This window comes from Scomber japonicus, chromosome 21 (assembly GCF_027409825.1).
Source record: "Scomber japonicus isolate fScoJap1 chromosome 21, fScoJap1.pri, whole genome shotgun sequence".
In the NCBI taxonomy this organism is placed as follows: Eukaryota; Metazoa; Chordata; class Actinopteri; order Scombriformes; family Scombridae; genus Scomber; species Scomber japonicus.
In genome coordinates this window covers 2561404-2581318 of record NC_070598.1, presented here as the reverse complement: position 1 = coordinate 2581318, position 19915 = coordinate 2561404, and the positions used below count along the sequence as shown (strand labels likewise).

General features: G+C 37.0%; 1 protein-coding gene across 3 annotated transcripts in view; it reads left to right on the top strand.

The window, feature by feature from the left end:
• Positions 1 to 12830: 12830 nt before the first annotated feature.
• Positions 12831 to 19915, top strand: part of nebl (nebulette) — a 107760-nt gene continuing 100675 nt past the window's right edge. For all 3 annotated transcript variants that reach the window (XM_053342150.1, XM_053342149.1, XM_053342148.1), the window contains exons 1-2: positions 12831 to 12899; positions 17492 to 17586. In XM_053342150.1, the coding sequence (XP_053198125.1) occupies positions 12831 to 12899; positions 17492 to 17586 (164 nt within the window). The remainder of the gene's footprint in view (positions 12900 to 17491; positions 17587 to 19915) is intronic.

The window sequence follows — 19915 nt, the reverse complement described above, 5'->3', positions numbered from 1 at the left end:
TTTGATAATATAAAACTTTCTAGTTTGGCAGCAGGTTCCTGTCTGAGCCCGTTGGGTCTGAGCCAAACCAAGGTATTAGCTTGACCACCCAACCCAGAAGTTAAAAAGAGAATATAAATTAAAAAAGAAATTAAAAAAAAAGAAAAAAAGGACAAAGACTGAGCTGGTTGGATGGCGAAACTAAACAAAAAAGATAAATGCCAAAGATAGTTTTTTTGTTTTTGTTTAATGGTCAAAATGACAACCTGATTAAACACACCCATAAAGTACATGTCTCATAAACATTATTTTCAGAAAGTGCTGATTTGTAATTTTCAGCGTTGTGGTACGCTGTACTGTGATGTCTAATACTAATCTGTGTTAGAATGAGGTTAATTCTAGGATAAAAGGTGTTCAACACCAAAGATGTCAATGATCCTTAAACGGTTTCTTGTTTTGAATTTTATTATTTAGATGGTTAAAAAAAATTATTAATTAGCCATTCCATAAAAAATGATCGTATTGTGATTGGACAGCTTGCTGAGTGTCATCCCTGAGCAAAACTCTTCAGATCCAGGCACGTGCACACATAGAGCCCTAGGGGAGCTTGAGCCCCTGCCCTTTTTGACTCGTATTAAAAAGTGCCCTCTGTGTGTGTGTGTGTGTGTGTGTGTGTGTGTGTGTGTGTGTGTGTGTGTGTGTGTGTGTGTGTGTGTGTGTGTGTGTGTGTGTGTCAGGGGTGGATTGGCCATAGGGAGTACCGGAACTTTTCCCGGTGGGCCGGTCAATAATGGGCCGGTGGCTGCCGTTTTTTTAATTTTTTTTATTTGTTTATTTAGTTTTTGCTGCGCCTTGCCATGGTTACTCTCCCGGCCCAGGGGCAGAGACATGCACCGGCCCACAGAGCTCCGCTGCAGCCTGCAGACACATTAGAGGCCCATTGGCTTGTCTGTCTAAAGAATACCATGGCCCAGTGGCCCTATGATAGGCTACAGAGGGCCAGGAGTCCCACCCACGCTGGTCCTTGACCCCCCCCCCCCCCCAAAACGTCCAATCACCTTTGATAACAAGCAATCAGATGAGAGGTAGTGAGAGATACTACTACAACAAAATGGACAATGCGGCTAAAAAGCGAAAAGACGGAACGGAAAAACGAAGAGATAAAAAAAGAAAAGCTCTAGCAACCGACGCTGCTACGAGCAAAAACATTTCAGAAATGTTTGCTGCGGGGGCCAGCGTGGCCGGAGCGGCTTCAGGAGTGGGTCCCTCTCAGCAGCAGGTGTCGGACAATGAGTCAAGTGAGGCTCCCGCTGTCATGGTGGTGCAGGAGCAGGGTGAGGAAGACTCCACCATGTGGAAGTGATGATACAGTCTTCAGAAGGTGTGTGCCTGCAGCATGGTGTGTATTAACACTCATTACATGTTCAGAACGGTTACTGAACTGTCTATGAAGTTCATAGACAGTAACTTTACTTAACATAAACAGCAAACTCTGCATAGTGTGGTGTGTTACAACTAGGCCTAAATCTAGTTATCTAAAGTATTGGAAAACAATAACCATATTCATATACTATACTGATTAATTGATTAGTTGCTTTTATTAACCACTTAACCACTATTTTCATCAAAGGATGCCAAATAATTGCAAATCTGCAAGCTTACAACTCACATGTTGTAATGTGGTTTGAGCATGTAGATCTGCTATTTTCACAATTTTTGATAATTTCTACCTATAATGACTTCCTTCAAATCAGGTCACCAGAGTTAAAGTGTTTTAAGTGTCAACATGTCTTTCTTTCACAATTTCTTTGTGCCCACAGTCCAATTTGTTCATGAAGGACATTGATCTAACAACATAACACATATGTAGCCTATGATGCTTTACATATTACACATTATAACAGTTAAAATTTAAGCCTATTCAAGTCTCCAGAATATAAGGGATATTGTTCAGTATACTACTGTTATTAAGGGCTTGTGTGTTTAAATGTACATCAACGTGAGTTGGCACAGTATCTGAGCATGGATTGTAGTGGGCCGGTCTGGACCAAAAAGTCCAGGGCTGAATTTTTGTCCCAGTCCAGGCCTGCCATTAAACGTGACATTTTGTTATATGTGTACATCATAATAATATTTTAATACAATATATATTATATTGAGATATACATGTTTAAGGGGAGGATGGGAGGGGAAAAAAGGGTATTGATGTTAATTTTGTTTAAAAGTGTATCGATAATGCCAAGACTGTTTTATCATATTTTTGGATTTACAAGTACTGACAATAACATTTATGTGTGCAACATGCTGGAAAAAAAGAACAAAACATTTCTGAGAAGAAGAGTGGAACCTATGATCTGTTTTTTTCCCCGCAAGACAGCATGAGCTATATGTTCCGTGGCGAGGTGTAAACCACATAGGCAGCATAGTTTAAATAACAGGAAGACAAACCCCCGTCTCCATACTGTCAACAAAGCTGTCTATGTTGAAAAAAAAAAACCCCAACTTTTTGAGTAACTTCCTCTTACACACATTGAAACAAATCATTTAACATTTTTAGTATAAAATCACAGAAGGCTGCTTTATCTATGAATATTTACAATGCTGTTACATTTACCTGCTTGTTAGTCCTTCATATCCTAAATAACTAGGAACCCCATCTCATGCCAGATGTTTGAATTGTTCTATCATGTTGTTCTGAAAACATTATTATGCTATTATATGCATTTATTAAAGGTTCTGTGAATGAGTTATATCATGTGAGTAATTTATTTCTTTTTACTTAGTGATTTTCATGGTTTATTATTTCACATTATACATGGATTGTTGTAACCTGTTTGGGACTGAGGGATGAGTTCAGAGAGTAGAAATATTCTGTGTACAATAATGAGTTGTTTTTGTGTGTTTGGATACCTTGTTTGTATATAACGTAGAATTCAGTAAAATGAGGAATATTATATTGTAAAAATCTAAAAAATACTGGATAGGCTTGCAATAAAAACAATGTTACATTAAGAATAATTACACTATAATTTTGCATAAAGAAAATACTGAAAGCATCAGCACCTCCAAATCCGAGGCCATGGTCCTCAACCGGAAAAGGGTGGCGTGCACTCTTCGGGTCGGGGATGATATCCTGCCCCAAGTGGAGGAGTTCAAGTACCTCGGGGTCTTGTTCATGAGTGAGGGAAGGATGGAGCGTGAGATCGACAGGCGGATCGGTGCGGCGTCTGCAGTAATGCGGACTCTACACAGATCCGTCGTGGTGAAGAGAGAGCTGAGCCGAAAGGCGAAGCTCTCGATTTACCAGTCGATCTTCCTTCCTACCCTCACCTCTGGTCATGAGCTTTGGGTAGTGACCGAAAGAACAAGATCGCGGGTACAAGCGGCCGAAATGAGCTTCCTCCGTAGGGTGGCTGGGCTCTCCCTTAGAGATAGGGTGAGAAGCTCAGTTATCCGGAGGGAGCTCGGAGTAGACCCGCTGCTCCTCCACGTCGAGAGGAGCCAGATGAGGTGGTTCGGGCATCTAATCAGGATGCCTCCCGGACGCCTCCCTGGTGAGGTGTTCAGAGCCCGTCCCACCAGTAGGAGACCCCGAGGAAGACCCAGGACACGCTGGAGAGACTATGTCTCTCGGCTGGCCTGGGAACGCCTCGGGGTCCCCCGGGAAGAGCTGGACGAAGTGGCTGGGGAGAGGGAAGTCTGGGCTTCCCTGCTTAGGCTGCTGCCCCCGCGATTCGACTCCGGATAAGCGGAAGAAGATGGATGGATGGATGGAAAATACTGAAAACTGTCATCATGAAGCTTTGTGGATCAGGCAGAAACATGCAGCTTCTCTGTGGTCAGATCTACCATACGAGCAATCTGGGAAAGTACCCAGGGTCCATTGAGCGAAAAGAGGCCCTCAATGATGGAAGAAAACAACTCTGGCTCGACAGAATATGACACAAAGCTTGAGTCGTTCTCTTAAAGTTGATCATTATGGTCACTGTCAGAAAACAAAATAAAATATGGAGTAACAAGGTTTCCACTCTACAGCAGCGTTATCCATTCAGAATAAATTCAAAGTAGTTTGGGAGACATGAACTTCAGCTGCTCTGCTGTCATTCAGATTCATACAGTCAATATCTCATCATACCATCACTCCACTTTTACAAGTTTTGGTTTCAGCAGAGTGAACTGGAACTTTATTCTAGTAAAACTACAGAAGTGATATTTGCTTTAACTTCAAGGTTTTATATTCTAAGGGTCAAGTGTTCTAGTACATTCTGTGGCATGACTATAAATCTAAGGGCTCAGTTACACTTGTTGTATCTCTGTCTCACTAGTCTCCATTAAATCACTGGCTGTGATTTTTCATTTATAGTGCACTGTTGATATTCCTCTATATAATTCAAAAAGGTATTGTCATGCTCATTATTTCATTTAATCTCTTAAATTATGCTGTTTTTGTATAATTAATTATGACTTGTTTCTTTCCTGTAGTTATTCATAAACAATAAGTTAATGAATAATCAGGATTTTAACTGAATTAAAACGACGACAGATAAATTAACTGGAGCACATCATCAATGTTAAAGACTTTCAATTACAGATCATCTTTTGTTTTTATAATTAGAACGAAGCATTTCTAAGAAGAGAGGAAAAAAACAACTCTACACTGAGCATGTAGGAGACATGATCTGTGGTTTGTGTCTCACAAAGACAGCAGGAGCTACGTGCTCAGGATGAGCGGTTAAACCACAAAGACAATTTAGTTTCAATAACGACAACACAAGATAGAGGCACTAACTCAAAACATGTGCTTCTATAGATGATACAATAAGGAGCTGTTATACTGTGCTGTGTGACAGGTTCAGGTTCAGTTCACTTTATTTATACCTGTAGGTAGATTTGTTTTGCAGTAGAAGAAGACAGAAATCCATCTGAACACATTTTACAAACAGCACAGACAATAAAATAAATATGATAACATACAGAAAGATAAAATAAGCATTGCTTCTTCAGCAATATATAGTAACAGTAACACTTCTCTGCTCTAATATTCAGTCTTTAAATCTGAATGACACTTATAATAGACACATTGAACCAAATCATTTAACAATTATAGTGTAAAATCACAGAATTCTGCTTTGTCTATAAATATTTACAATGCTGTTACATTTACCTGCTTGTTAGTCCTTCATATCCTAAATAACTAGGAACCCCATCTCATGCCAGATGTTTGAATTGTTGTTTCATGTTGTTCTGAAAACTAGAGAAAATCACATTTACACATTAATAAGAAGAACACCTGATTATCCAAGAAAATATGGACATTTATTTTATCCTATTCTTTTATGATGTCAGGGATAGCTGCTATTATGTGCATTTATTAAAGGTAATGTGAATGAGTTGTGTCAAAGTCTTTTTTTTATGTGTATGAGTAATTTATTTCTTTTTACTTAGTGATTCTCATGGTTTGTTTAAATGGATGGTTGTAACCTGTTTGGGGCTGAGGGATGTGTTCAGAGGGTAGAACTATTCTGTGTAATATTGAGTTGTTTTTGTGATGTTTGTATGTCTGGATACCTTGTTTGTATATAACCTAGAATTCAATAAAAAGAGGTATATGTAATATAGTAAAGTTATAATAGTTATTTAAATGACTGGATAGGCCTACAGTCAAAACAATGTTACATGCTTTTAAAAATTATTTACACTCACTGACAAATTTCGGCTTTAAATGGATATCAAAAGGTATGACATACTTGGGAATCAAACTAAGCAGTCAATTGGAGGAAATGCCTACTTTAAATTTAGAACCATTGCTGCAAAAAATTAAAACTAATTTGGATAAATGGGGTAAACTTAGGCTTACATTATGGGGGAAGGTCAATGTGATAAAAATGGTGGTTGCACCGCAATTTAATTATGCGCTCATGATGTTGCCAATAACTATATCTCCTCAAATCTTTAAACAGTATGATACAATAATTAAAGAATTTTTATGGGACAGGAAAAGACCCAGAATCAAATCCACTAAAATGTGCTCTCCTAGGGACAAGGGAGGTCTGGGGTTGCCAGACCCAAGATTATATTATGTCTCCTTTGAAATGGCCAAACTAACCAAACACTGGAATAAAGATAGCCAGCTAGAGTGGGTTAACATTGAAAATAATCTGTCATCTCCTTTTACTCCTATAGATAGACTATCCCAATCCTCACATAATATACTGAATCCTATTATATCTCACTCCAAAGAGATCTGGACTAAAATACATAAAATGCATAAATTATCACATTATAAACAGATATATTCTTCTCTGTGGCATAACCCTATGATCAGCATTGGAAAGGCATCAGTATACTGGAAGGAATGGCACCGTAATGGACTATGTAATGTTGCTGACTTATATGAAGAAGGGGTGTTCATGCCATTTGCTGACGTAAAGAGAAAATACAATCTTGAGGGAAAGGAACATTTTTGGAAATATCTACAGATCAGGGACTGTGTTACCTCCAGGATTCAGTATAAGGATGGTGGCCACATCATGGACTATCTTGCACTACCTGCTGAGTACCACCGAGCCTCTATATTCTATAGAACAACCAACCAACTGCTCAGCGATGGCTGTCAGAGCCTGAAAACAATATGGGAGAAAGACCTGGGATGTCTGATGTCTGACGAGGAATGGCGGAGAATTATAGCTAATAATGGGAGATACATTAGGGAAGCCAAAGGAAAATTCACACAATACAAAATAACCCACAGGTATTACTGGACACCACAAAGACTCAACAGAGCAGGTATAACAAACAATAACCTGTGTTGGAAATGTCAGAAGGATGTAGGTACTCTGCTACACTGCATCTGGGAGTGTCCTATCATTCAACCTTTCTGGAAAACTGTTGTGGACAATTTGAGTACTTGGCTAGGAAGTGCCATACCATTATCTCCCAGATTGTGCCTGCTGGGGGACAGAAGCCAAATAAACAATGTAACAAATATAGAATTCACTATAATCATGGCAGGGATTACAACGGCTGCCAGGACAATACTTAAATTGTGGAAAATATCCAAACCCCCTGAAATGAAAGAGTGGGTAAACATCATGATAAAGACTGTTTCATACGAACTTATGCTCAACAGGATGAGCAATAGCAACAGGAATAAGGCACCAACCTGGGACTTGTTTTGGACTCACATCGTACTGTCTGATGGGCCTGTAGTGTGATTACCTTCCACATAGTATATTTAACATTCTAACTTGCTGTATGGATATTCTACTTAGTCATGTAACTATCAACATGCCCTTTTATTTATTTATACTGTATTTTTATTTTATTCTTGTTTGATTTTTGATTTATTTTTATTTTATGCCATTGAAGGTCCATGTAGTATGTATGACAAGAATTGTCTCACAATGTAAAATGTTGTACTGTCAAACACCAAAGAGAAAAGAAATAAAGAATTGAATTATAAAAAAAAAAAAAAAATTATTTACAGACTTTAATGCCAACAATAATAATAATAATAATAATAATAATAATAATAACACTATTTTCTATTAAAAACTATAATTTTTGCATAAATACTGAAAACTGTCATCATGAAGCTCTGTGGATCAGGCAGAAACATGCAGCTTCTCCATGGTCAGATCTACCATACGCGCAATCTGGGAAAGTACCCAGGGTCCCTTGAGTGAAAAGAGGCCCTCAATGATGGGAGAAAAAAAACTCTGGCTCCACAGAATATGACACAAAGTTTGACTCATTCTCTTGAAGTTGATCATTATGATCACTGTCAGAAATCTAGTATGTCTGAAACAAAATATGGAGTAACAAGGTTTCCACTCTACAGCAGCGTTATCCATTCAGCATAAATTAAAAGTAGTTTGGGAGACATGAGCTTCAGCTGCACTGCTGTCACTCATTCAGTCAATATCTCATCATACCATCACTCCACTGTTACAAGTTTTGGTGTCAGCAGAGTGAACTGGAACTTTATTCTAGTAAAACTACAGAACTGATATTTGCTTTAACTTCAAGGTTTTATATTCTAAGGGTCGAGTGTTCTAGTACATTCTGTGGCATGACTATAAATCTAAGGGCTCAGTTACACTTGTTGTATCTCTGTCTCACTAGTCTCCATTAAATCACTGGCTGTGATTTTCATGATTTTTCATTTATAGTGCACTGTTGATTTTCATCTATATAATTTAAAAAGGTACTGTCATACTCATTATTTCATTTCATCTCTTAGATTATGCCATCTTTGTATTTGTGACTTGTTTCTTTTCTGTAGTTATTATCAAACAAAAAAAACCTAATGAATAATAATCAGGGTTTGACTTGAATTAAAACAAAGACAGACAAATTAACTGGAGCACGTCATCAATGTTAAAGAATTTAAACTCAGATCATTTTCTCTTAGTATAATTACAACAAAGCATTTCTGAGAAGAGCGATCTTGTGAACGGTAAATGCAACTAGCCTTGACAATAAAACATTGCAATAATTGTAATAATTTCAGATAGCCTACTACTACCACAGATTGTATTCTGTCACTTTCCTTCAATTTAAGGTATTCTCTGAACTATATTATAGTAATTAGTTATTCAGTAGTTTTATTCTCTGAACTACAGTCACTTGCAACTTCATTAGGAACACGTGCAATACAATATAATTAAATCCAATACAAAAGCTCTGCTATAAATTCTGTTTTTTTGGAGTTCATACATTTTCAGTTTTTGTTGACATAGTCAAAAAAGTGATAATCCTACTTTGTTTATTACTGAGGTGGTGGTGTACTTGGGTGCATTACATTGAATGGTGTCCTTGTTAATGGAGTGGACAAAATATTAGAAATACCATTCAATATAAAGCACCCTAATACATCACAACCACTAAATAATGAACATAAAGCAGGATTTTCACCTTCTTGTCAAAAAATGTATTTAAGCTTCATAAATGTAGAATTCATAGCAGAGCTGCTGTATTGGATTAAATTAGATTACACATGTTAAGACATTGTGTGTGTCTCATATAGTTAACTTATTATCTGAACTATATTTTATAGTAATTACAAATTATAAACCAGACACAGGCAGCTAGATTGTGTTTCATACACATTGTTTCAACTAATGGTGGATGTTACTCAGAGGAGTATCGCCATCTTGTGGTGACAACTAGAAAACATTTTTACAAGAACAAAGATTTCCTGCACATAAACAAACACAGTACTAAATAGTATATGTTAACATACTAAATAATATATTTACTGTTTTATGCAGTAAAAAACTTAAGTAAATTAATCAGTAAAATTTAATAACATCAATAATTATTGCAAATAAAATTATACATCCCCTGTGAACAGAGGAAAAAAAACATGTCTTCTCCAGCACAAATCAGCACAAATCAGCACAGTGTAGTACAGAGAGCTGCAGGCTGCACTGTGATGAGGCCTACAAGACCAAGAACTGACATCAAGCTGCACTGCAGTGAATTAGATTTGTGGAAACATCCAAATTCATACAATCATTATCTCACCATCACCATCACTCCACTTTAACAGGTTTCGGTGTCAGCAGAGTGCACTGGAACTTCTTTCTAGTAAAACTACAGAATAGTTACTATAAACATAAATCTAGAATATTTTACAACCCTTAACTTTATCTTCTTTCACTTCCTGTGATAGACAAACTGCATCCAGTCAGTGCCACAACTGGGAATGGCCACAGCCTATGCTCACACAGTAAAAGATAACGTCAGTCTGCAATGTCAAAAATCATTTACATCAGACCCCTCTTACAATCTCCAATCATGCAACAGCTCCAACCCAATTTGCAGCATCAAATCCATATCACATACTGTGGTATCGCAGCTTATCATTATTTATTGTTGTATGTTTCACTCCTTATTTGCAGGATATATTACATATCTAGTGCTGTAGTGCTGAGAGTCCAGCAGAGGGCGTATTGAGTATAATGTAGAGTTCAAGGTCTATGTTAATTAGGGAGAAGAAGACATGTAGGAGTCATGTAGAAATTACAGAGTTCATTATTGTACACTGCACGGGGTTCATTAAAGAAAATGAACGTTGGTCTAAAGAGTGGACATTTGATTCTTTTAGTGAAGATGCAACACATACCATACAGAGTGACATAAGAGAAGCAAAAGAAAGAATAAAAAACAGCCCAGGTAACGAAAAAACTATCTATGCCCAAGAAAGAGCATTAGGGGAATAGAGAGGTGCAAGAGCGGCAATGCTCCTCTTTTTAAGTCTTCCTTCTTGTTCTGTATATCCAGAAAGACCTGTGGTTATCCAGGGCTCCGCCAACAGCAATGGGAAAAGCTTAAAAGATGCTGTGGAGCCAAAAACATTGATTTTGATCACTTCTTGACAAGTTTTTAATGTCTCAATTTTCACTGTGTTTGTTTATGTTTTGCACAAAGTTAGAAGAGAAAAATGTTTATATTTGTCTTGACCCCTTTTGACAGTTGGGAGTATTTTTGCCTCTGTTTTCACTTACTGTTCACCTTTCCTGTATCTGATGAAGCCATCATGCACTGGTGAGTACACTGACTGTGTATCAGTTGAGAAATGTTTAACGTCGATGGTTAGTGGTCAGATATTTGTATTATAATGCTAAACATGTTTATGTTATGTCAGATTTATTCCTATTTTTTGGTAATTCCCCCACCCCCTCTATAAAATTAAAGTGTAGCAGAACATTTTTCTATTGTGTAAAAGTGTGCTTAATTTTCTTTATCTCCCTTTAAGACACAATTACACATCACAAACAATGATGATACAGACAGACAGATAGAAAAGAAATAAAAGCTAAACTAACACAGCAGGCCCAAATTGAACATCAGCAAGGTTGAAGGTCTGGAAGTTGATAAACCAACACAGATATAGCACACAGTCATTAGACAATAATCACAGACACGATCTACATTGCATCATTAAGGAACTCGAGTCAGTTGATTATTTTACCTATATCTGTCAGCAGAGGGAGCCATTTACTTGGTATTGGTTAAACTGAGGTTGATACCCTTCTGTCAAAGTCTTTACTATCAACCAAGTGGAACATGATATGATGACATAGTAAAACACCACATTACAAATGAGCGAGGCAATCACAAAACATGGCCAATACTGTACAATATTAATTATTAGTGCAAAAGGGAGCACAACAGGAAGCAGTACGCTATTTAAGTTTTTTCTCAGCTGCTCTGTGAATGAATGAATGGATTATAAATTACTGTATATATATGATGTCCTTACCTACTGTATAATGTGGAGAAGCATACAGATACCAGATAGAAACAGAGCCATAACAACGTGTTTCAGCTGTGATAGACCTCCTCAGTGAATACTCTAACCAAATTTAAGGGATATGTACTATCAATGCTTGTGTTCATGTTTAAAAAAGTATAAGTATAATAATAAATAAGTAAAGAATATAAGTTGGTGTATCATATTATATTTTGTTTAATTCTAATATTGATATGGATCTAAAATGCATATTTGATTCAGTGTTTGAAATAACATTAAGGATTTACATTTAACAACATCAACGTTTTTCATACATTTAAATATTAACTGTTTTCCTAACTGTTGATTTATAGTTAACTAAAAGTAAGCTAGTTGGGAAATATTAGCTGCTATCAGTTTTGTTATGTGCAGCAGCTGTTTTGCAAAGGTGACAACAAGTTAACGTGAATCACCTTTTCAACATTAAGGTACACTTAGTTATGGATTCACAGAAGGTAAACTTACCTGTTTGGGATCAATACTCACCAACTGTAGGCTTGAAGGTAGCTAAATAGGCCTAAGTCAGTTGTCAATTGGTTTTGTGCCTCTTAACAAACTATTTGACTTTCATGTCTGGAAAAAAATATTAAAACAAACGTTAATCTTCTCAAAACAGTCTTGCACCAAAAAAAATCATGTTACCACTGTCCATCTGCATTTTCAGTTAATTAAAATAGACACATTTTTAGGAAATATGGGAAAAAACATGGTTTGTATTAGTGTCTCTTCTTGTGTCAAGTTGGCGCCAACGCACAGACGTGAGGAACTTTAAAGATGGCGCCTGTGACGTCACAATATGTAGTTCAATAATTTGTGTTAATAAGATTTTCCCACTATGTCATGAAAAAATGTCTTACTGGCAAACACCAAGTATTTATTAGATGTTGATTTTTGAGTGAAAGGATGTTGCCTATGTTTGGGTCAAATATAGTAAAAATTAGTTTAAATCATAAAATCTCAACACAAAACATTAATATTTACCGGTAAAAATGATCGTTTTCTACCAATGTTATAAAAATAATTAATAAATGATTATGGTAAGGATAAATGTGGTGAAGATAATAGAAATAAAATTAAATCAAATACAAATTATGCATGCACAAAATAAAAATATATAAAACAGTATAGAGTTAAATAAAGAACTTAGAATAGTTCTTTATTAGTATATATACATCTTAAAACAGGGTTAGGGAGAGGAGATCTTTAAAAAATAATCTTTAACTCTATGGTAACATAAAGGTATTTCCGGATGTTTGGTGGAGACTTCCGGTGTTTTCTTCGGTAAGTCCCGCTAACTTGTCGCAGGTGGAGTGAAGTGTTTCCCCGCAGCATCCAGCGCTCAGACCGGTCAGAGAACCGCGAAGTGAAAGGACCGAGCTCCGTCTCTCTCTGCAACACTTTCTGCTTTCTCACTCTGTTTACAGTGTCGCAGGTTGAAGAGGGAGGCTCATCTGTGGACATATAACCGGAGGGATTTAAATACAACATCGATATAAATCTCTAAAAGATTGATTGATTTAACCATCGGAGAGCACAGAGGAGGTTTTGGAGGATGAACCCTCAGTGTGCCCGCTGTGGGAAGATCGTCTACCCGACGGAGAAAGTCAGCTGCCTGGACAAGGTGAGCGTTTTGTTTGAGATATTAAATCAAAACTAAACCCGGAGTCATTGATGTTCATGTATTAAAACACGTTGCATCATAAAGGAGGATTCAGAATTGCGAAGTTAGGTAGCTGATAAACTTCTTTCATTCAGCTGTTCAAGCCTAAAATATCAGCTTAAACCTGTCAGAGGATGCAGTCATTACCTAAAATACACGTAAAGTAACTCCACTGTTTTTTTGTCGCAGGATTTAAAAAAAAGCATTTAAAGCGTAGTTAGTGCTGGGACTATCCTGACTGATCTGTTGATTTGATTTATTTTAAATGACATATCAAAACATATATTTATGTAAAGCACTGCGTGAAATACATTGTGTGTCTAGGATAACACTGTATAGAGTTAAACGATAACTTATTTACATTGTGATCCTGGCAGGCACACGAAGGCAAGACAGGTTTAGAGATGACTTAAATATCCCGAACCATCACATAGACGACAATAACAATAACAAATCATCCTTAAACATATAAAGTTACAAAGAAGACATCTATCTATCTATCTATCTATCTATCTATCTATCTATCTATCTATCTATCTATCTATCTATCTATTGCTTTGGTGGAAAAAGAGACAAAAAAGAAGGAAACAAAAACCTGATACTGTAGTGTACACACATATTTCAATATACAGTAGGTAGCACATGTCTACTGTTACAGGATCTTGCAATCCACAGTCCAATCACCTAAATAAAAAAAATCATATTGTACCCAAGAAATTGATTGGTGGAGGTAAACTTGTCTTGGCTGCTAAATGTTATATTTCTCCTTTTAAATGTCTTCCAGGTAGATTTCATGTCACTGGTTATTCAAACTTGATGTGTTGACAGTAGAGCCTGTAGCCAATAGTCTGGTTAAAAATAATACCTTTTCTTGGGCAGACCAGCTGTCAAACAACCAAAATACAACAATACTCCATCCTTGATGTCAATATCTTAACCTTTAATCACGATTATTCACCTTAAGAGTGTTGCAGTAGCTGCTGTAAGAATATGAACTGTCAAAATACATATTGTTTTTAGGTCTGTCATCCTCTGTTATAGAAGTATTCAATTCTGTTTTATAATGTAGAATTGTCACAGAAAGGGAAACTCCCTGGATAAACTGTTAGTGCTATCTTTGTAGGTGTAGAAATATACAGAAATATTAGAAAAGAATTAACATTGACACATCATTGAATACCACAAAATACCTATATGGATATTATAGGTAAAACCATCTTAGTCTTTTTTATGTTGGTAAAGTGTTGATTTTTGTTTTTGCTTGGCAACACTTCTGTAATAGTCTCTTGCATAATGATAAATTATTAATTTATCCTCAGCAGTCTTATGCATTTGCTGTCTGTCCTTTGAGGCGTCAGATGACACAACAGCATGTAGGCACTGCACATAATATTAGCCCACACCCTTCATTATAAGACTCCCATTTCAGAAAAGATATAGCACATATACTGTTTGTTGATTGTGAAAAAGATGAATCTATTATTGTCTTTTATCAGCTGGATCCAAATAATATAAAATGACTAGTAAGACTATAGTTACCTTCTGTCCTGTTAAACTTGACTTGTTTGAAGAGAGAGTGAGGACAAACCCAGTAGGAGAGGCAGTGATTTAGAGAGGACTAGACACTGGCAAAGAAAACAGACAAGTATACGAAGAAAGTGAGAAAAAGACTGCGAGGGAGAGAGAAGGAAAGAAATCATTTTGCCATCCAAGAACTTCAGACTTCCCTGCTGTCAATTGCAAAGGCCCAGTTAATAAGGCCTTTTGTACGACTAGATGTCACTTCTACAAAGGCCTAAAAGCTTAATTTCAAGCAGGAAAAAAAGCTGATATCAATTATTTTTCTAATTTTCAGCTAAACAACATGTAGTCCAGGGACAGCTGTGAAAATTAACCTTTTTGTGGATCTATAACAGGCCATTGTAGCTCAAGAGAGAATTGTGGGAGGAGAAATGTTTGATCAGAGTAGTTCCTGTTATTGCTCAGTAGAGGTGGTCTTTGACCCATTTAAAAGTGAGTGTCACCCACAGTACAGTTCTGACATTAAGAGCAATGAGTGATGAAGGATGCAGTGATAGTTTTCTGATTACGAAGATGCTACTTTCACGTTACCGATTCTAGAGTTCAGCCCATTAAAAAAAGTGCATCAATAAGATGTTTAAAAACTTCCTGTTTATAGGAACCAAGTGAAGATTACTTTCCTCACTGCATTCTTGATGGGATAATTATGATGAGTTTTCTTTCTGTTGTTCCAGGTATTCATTGATTCCCATTCATTTTCAGACTATTAAAAATGGATTTACTTTTGAAACTTGCCTAAGTTGTAGAATTCAGCACAGTTAATGTCAATTTTTTGTCAAATTCCATCAAAGTCATGAAGTCAAATCAGATCTCCACTTAAACTACATTACTGTGCAACAATGATATAGCCTTATAATGACAAGCAATGGCGCAGAAATAGGGGGTCCAAACCCTTTTGAGGAAGCCTGACCCTTGTTGAATGTGTAAACTACGGATAAAGCAAACTAAGGCATTATCAGGTACACATAGTTACACTGTCATCCTCTAAATTCTGCTGTCCCTAAGCCTACACCTCTCATCTAAAATAGGCCTTCCCATATACTAGGCAGAACCATATTTATTGCAGGGGTGTCCTCTCCATTTTACCAGCTGGCATGTAACAATACTCCTTGTATCAGTCAACATTGTTTACAACAAACACACATAATAATACTCATCACAAGCCAAAACAAAAAGTAAAATAAATCCTCCCCATACTTGGTCTAACCCACTGACATCACTGGTGATGTCACCCAGTTTGTAAATACAGGAAATAGTTGGGTGCCTCCTCCTTTTGTCTGTGGCTCACATGTTGTGTATGGTAAGTAGCACTGAAAGAAATTGATTAACTTATTGAACACAGAACTAAACCATTAAACAATTAAACTTAACAATACTTCTGTTTTTTAATTTAACCAAAATCATTACTGGTATGAGGACTGTAACCAAACACAATGCCAACCACAAACAAACCAGGGATAGTATGTGTCTGCAAGTTTACTGATGACTAAACAAACAATTAACAAGGATGGTTAAATTAATAATCTGTAAGGCATCAATGTCATATTCTCATCATAACTTCCTCCCATAGTCTTTTTAACTTAAGGATCACTGTATCCATGCAAATGACCCTATATTACAACAATTATGGTAAAAAGACATTCTCGTCCACTCTAAAACATAGAATAAAATAGGGAAACATAGAATGGGAAGAATATTTTCTAAGTGAATTGACTGTTAATTGGACGGTTACACCCATTGGTAGAACCTGTGCAGGCAACCAACCAGCTATTTTGAAAGTTCATGTGAATTGGTTAAGTCATGATATCTCATTAAAAAGACTGGTCCAAAACATTTCTTTTTTGAGTAAAAGCAGACAAGGTTCTTCCAAAGTTTATGTTGGTTATTGTAGACTATGAATGACTGTGAGTAATGAAAGTAATGTTGTTAAAAATTGATTTGTTGTGTTGCTGCTTACAATACAAAGACAACGTTAACATTCATATTGCTTGCCATTACTCAACGGCAGAAGTGTTGCAGTCCTCTAAACTCATAGTTTTGGGTAACTGAACTAAAGAAATCTTGTATCTAATCTTATGTTTGGAATTATACTGCCCCCTGTGGTGAAAGCAAGCTATAGATACTCTGCAAAAGTTTAGTGAAAGTCTCCGGTCTATCTTTTAGGGCCCTGCATCATTGAAAAGAATTTGGCGACCCTGATGGGTTAGGGTTAGGAAAGTCTTAAGAGTCTGCTAACTGACTTTCATATTGTAAAGAGACCATAGGCTGCCTGGAAGGATACAACAACTCCAAACTGTATGACTTGCATTAGAAAATGACTTGTAGAAATACTTCACCATGCAAAAGCACTGGTATGTTCCTTAGAGTAAAACAATATACTGAAGTTTAAACCTTGGCATGATACAAGTCAGGAAATGAATGCCATTACATGTCATACTTCATGTAATAGTTTCCAAGTGATACAGGAACCATTACTCTTTGCATTTTATCACATCATGCTCATTCACTGCAGTTAATTGCAGGATTAATGTAGAAGGCATATGATCACGTTAACATCTCCGACACATAATTTAGTACTGATTCACTCTTTGAGGATTTGAATAATCCTAATAGAGGACAGATGGAGGGCTATCTGAACTGGATATTGAAGGAGCAAATGTTTGGTGGTAAGCCGACATTGCTTAAATTTAGGTGCTGAACAATTAAAAAAAGATATATATTTAGTTCATGAAACATTCTACATTTGTTTCTTTCCAAACACTTGCTGTCACACTGGGTAAACCGCAAATCCAAGAAAGTGGAGTCCCACCCACGCTGCCTGATTGACCGGTGGTTTCTGAGAGGTGCTGAGCAGCAGAGATGTGGACGAAGCAAATGAAACTGCAAAAGTAGTTTTTCAGTAACCCTAAACTGACTCTAACTCCTTAAATTCAGTATTGATATGTAACTCTTTGTGTGTGTGTAATCTCCAGAACTGGCACAAAGGATGTTTCCACTGCGAGGTTTGCAAGATGACCCTGAACATGAAGAACTACAAAGGTTATGACAAGAAGCCCTACTGCAACGCGTGAGTCCTCATCTCTCTCTCTATATATATAAATGCAACATAAATCACATTGCTAACTTGCTCAGATGTCCGGACTCTTATCATAACTACCATGATCTTACAACAGGCTTATTTTGTGCATATATGAAACGTTTTGATTTTTTCTCTTTATGAACTTTGTGTGAGTGTAAACACCATCTGCTGGCTGTAGCTGGTGTGTTATTATCTGCGTGTGTGCCCCGCCTGCAGGCTGCTCATATCTGTGTGGTGACACTTTAAGGTTTTTATAGCAGCGATGGTTTTGGTCACCGGTTGGTTTCAGTGGTTTTGGTTGCGAGCCCAGCCCTGCTTGGCTCCTGACTGCCCACTGCTTCTGATGCACTGAGTTTATGCATTTCACTTCACATACTGCGTTAACATGCTCTGCTTGTTATTATCTGAACAGCACGACACATAACACCGCCATTCATTGCCCCAAAAGAAAAGAAAATGTAGTTTTCTTGGTTAGACCTTCATACACACCAGTGAGATTAAAAACCACAAATGGGCAAAACTTGGATCTGCTTTTGATGGACGATGGGAGTAAATTACTACTTCTGCTGAAAACCTTGTGCTGGTATCTCATGGCCACAGAAAGGGAGGCTGTGGCTTTGACCTTTGACCTCGTAACTGCTTGTTATGCTGACAGTCAGAGAGTCGAAGCTTATAATTGTAACCTGCTCTCGATGAGACTTAAAACTAAAGGTTGCGCACTTAATTCTATTTTACACATTTTTGTGTTTAATGCAGCAGAAATTTAAGAAGATAATAAATACTTGAGGAGAACTGAATCGTTAATTTGTTCTTTATTTTTATTTTAGCAGCAGGTGAGAGAACAAAAACACACTTTGTCCACCTGAGACAAACCAGCATTGACTTAATGGCTCTACAAACACACACACTCACATACAAACACTCACAACAGTGGAACGTAATGGCAGAGAGGTTGGAGTAACCTTTGACCCCGTGAGGTTAAAAAGGTGTTTCCTCGCAGTGGAGCGTTTTGTGGAACACATCGTCTTTGTTTCCACTTGGACGTCTCTCACCCTCTTATAAACAATCAGCACTTACATCCTGAATGGGTAAATTAAAGTGATAACAGTACCAGCTGCAGCCGGTGTCATTTTCATTGAGAAGTCTTCATCTATGGACGTATTACTTTTCATGTTGGTATTCACACACAGTAGGAGATTAGAAATGTGCCAACAGAAGTGGCAAACGTCTTGTCTAAGATTCATTTTAATAGTACATTTTTTGAGTGTGAAATGTTGCTGTTGTGTCCTCCTAAGATTCTCTGTTAAATCTTACAAATGATAGGTTATCAGGTGAAGGGAATTTTATTTAGGTTCAAAGTGTGAATATTCAAGATGCTGCATGGAGAGAGAGTCAGGGTCAGATTTTAGTGCAGCTTTCTAAGATCTAATCAACAGATACAGATTCTGTAGTTCTTTTTTCTACATGATTAAAAGTAATCCAAGTCCAATTTATTTTCAATTTCATACCTCTGAATATCACGTCTAAATTCTAATGTGTGGTCGTGGGTAAATGGATAAGGACCGATATACAATTGCCAATAAAAATGACTGAAGTGTTGAGCTGAGACTGTCTACAAATGCTATATTTTCTGTAGCTGCTCATTATTTTTGTGTACCAGTGACTGCTCGTTCCACCTTTTTAAAGGCAGCTTGTTGTTGTGTAGCGTGCTGTAAAACTTTGGTCGCTCTCTGATGAGTGTATGAAACAAGACGTCCTCACATGGAAAACAACAGTAGAGGTTGAAAAGTTAGCCATCAAAAATGACCTATAGTTTGAGTAACAGATGCCATCTAGTGGCTGTAATAATTATGACCTGCGGAAGTGTTGCAGTTAAGATGACAACGAGAAGCTGGGTTGGATGGATGGATAGATAGAAGTGGACTGAAACACAGGAGACCGCTGTTCACTCCCTGTTTACCACAAATCAGGATGATTTTTTAAAGACTTTAATTGTTGTTTTGTTTACTATCGCCGTGATGATGAAGGTAGCTTAACTTACTAACTAACCTAAACCTAACCACACGTTAAACACAGTGTTGTCACACAACAATTACTGCTGATAGATACTGGAAAACAAGCACAAAAGCTAACCATTATAACAAAACAGGGTTCAGTAGTCAGGTTCAACAATGGGCAAGGGGCAAGGGGGGGGGGGCTGTTAATTGATGCAGTGGAAATGCAGGTTTATGTTAATTTCTTCTCATTAGTTTTAGAATAAAACAGATATTTACAACACTGTTTGTTTCTGTTGTATCCAAAAAAGGAAACATGGCTT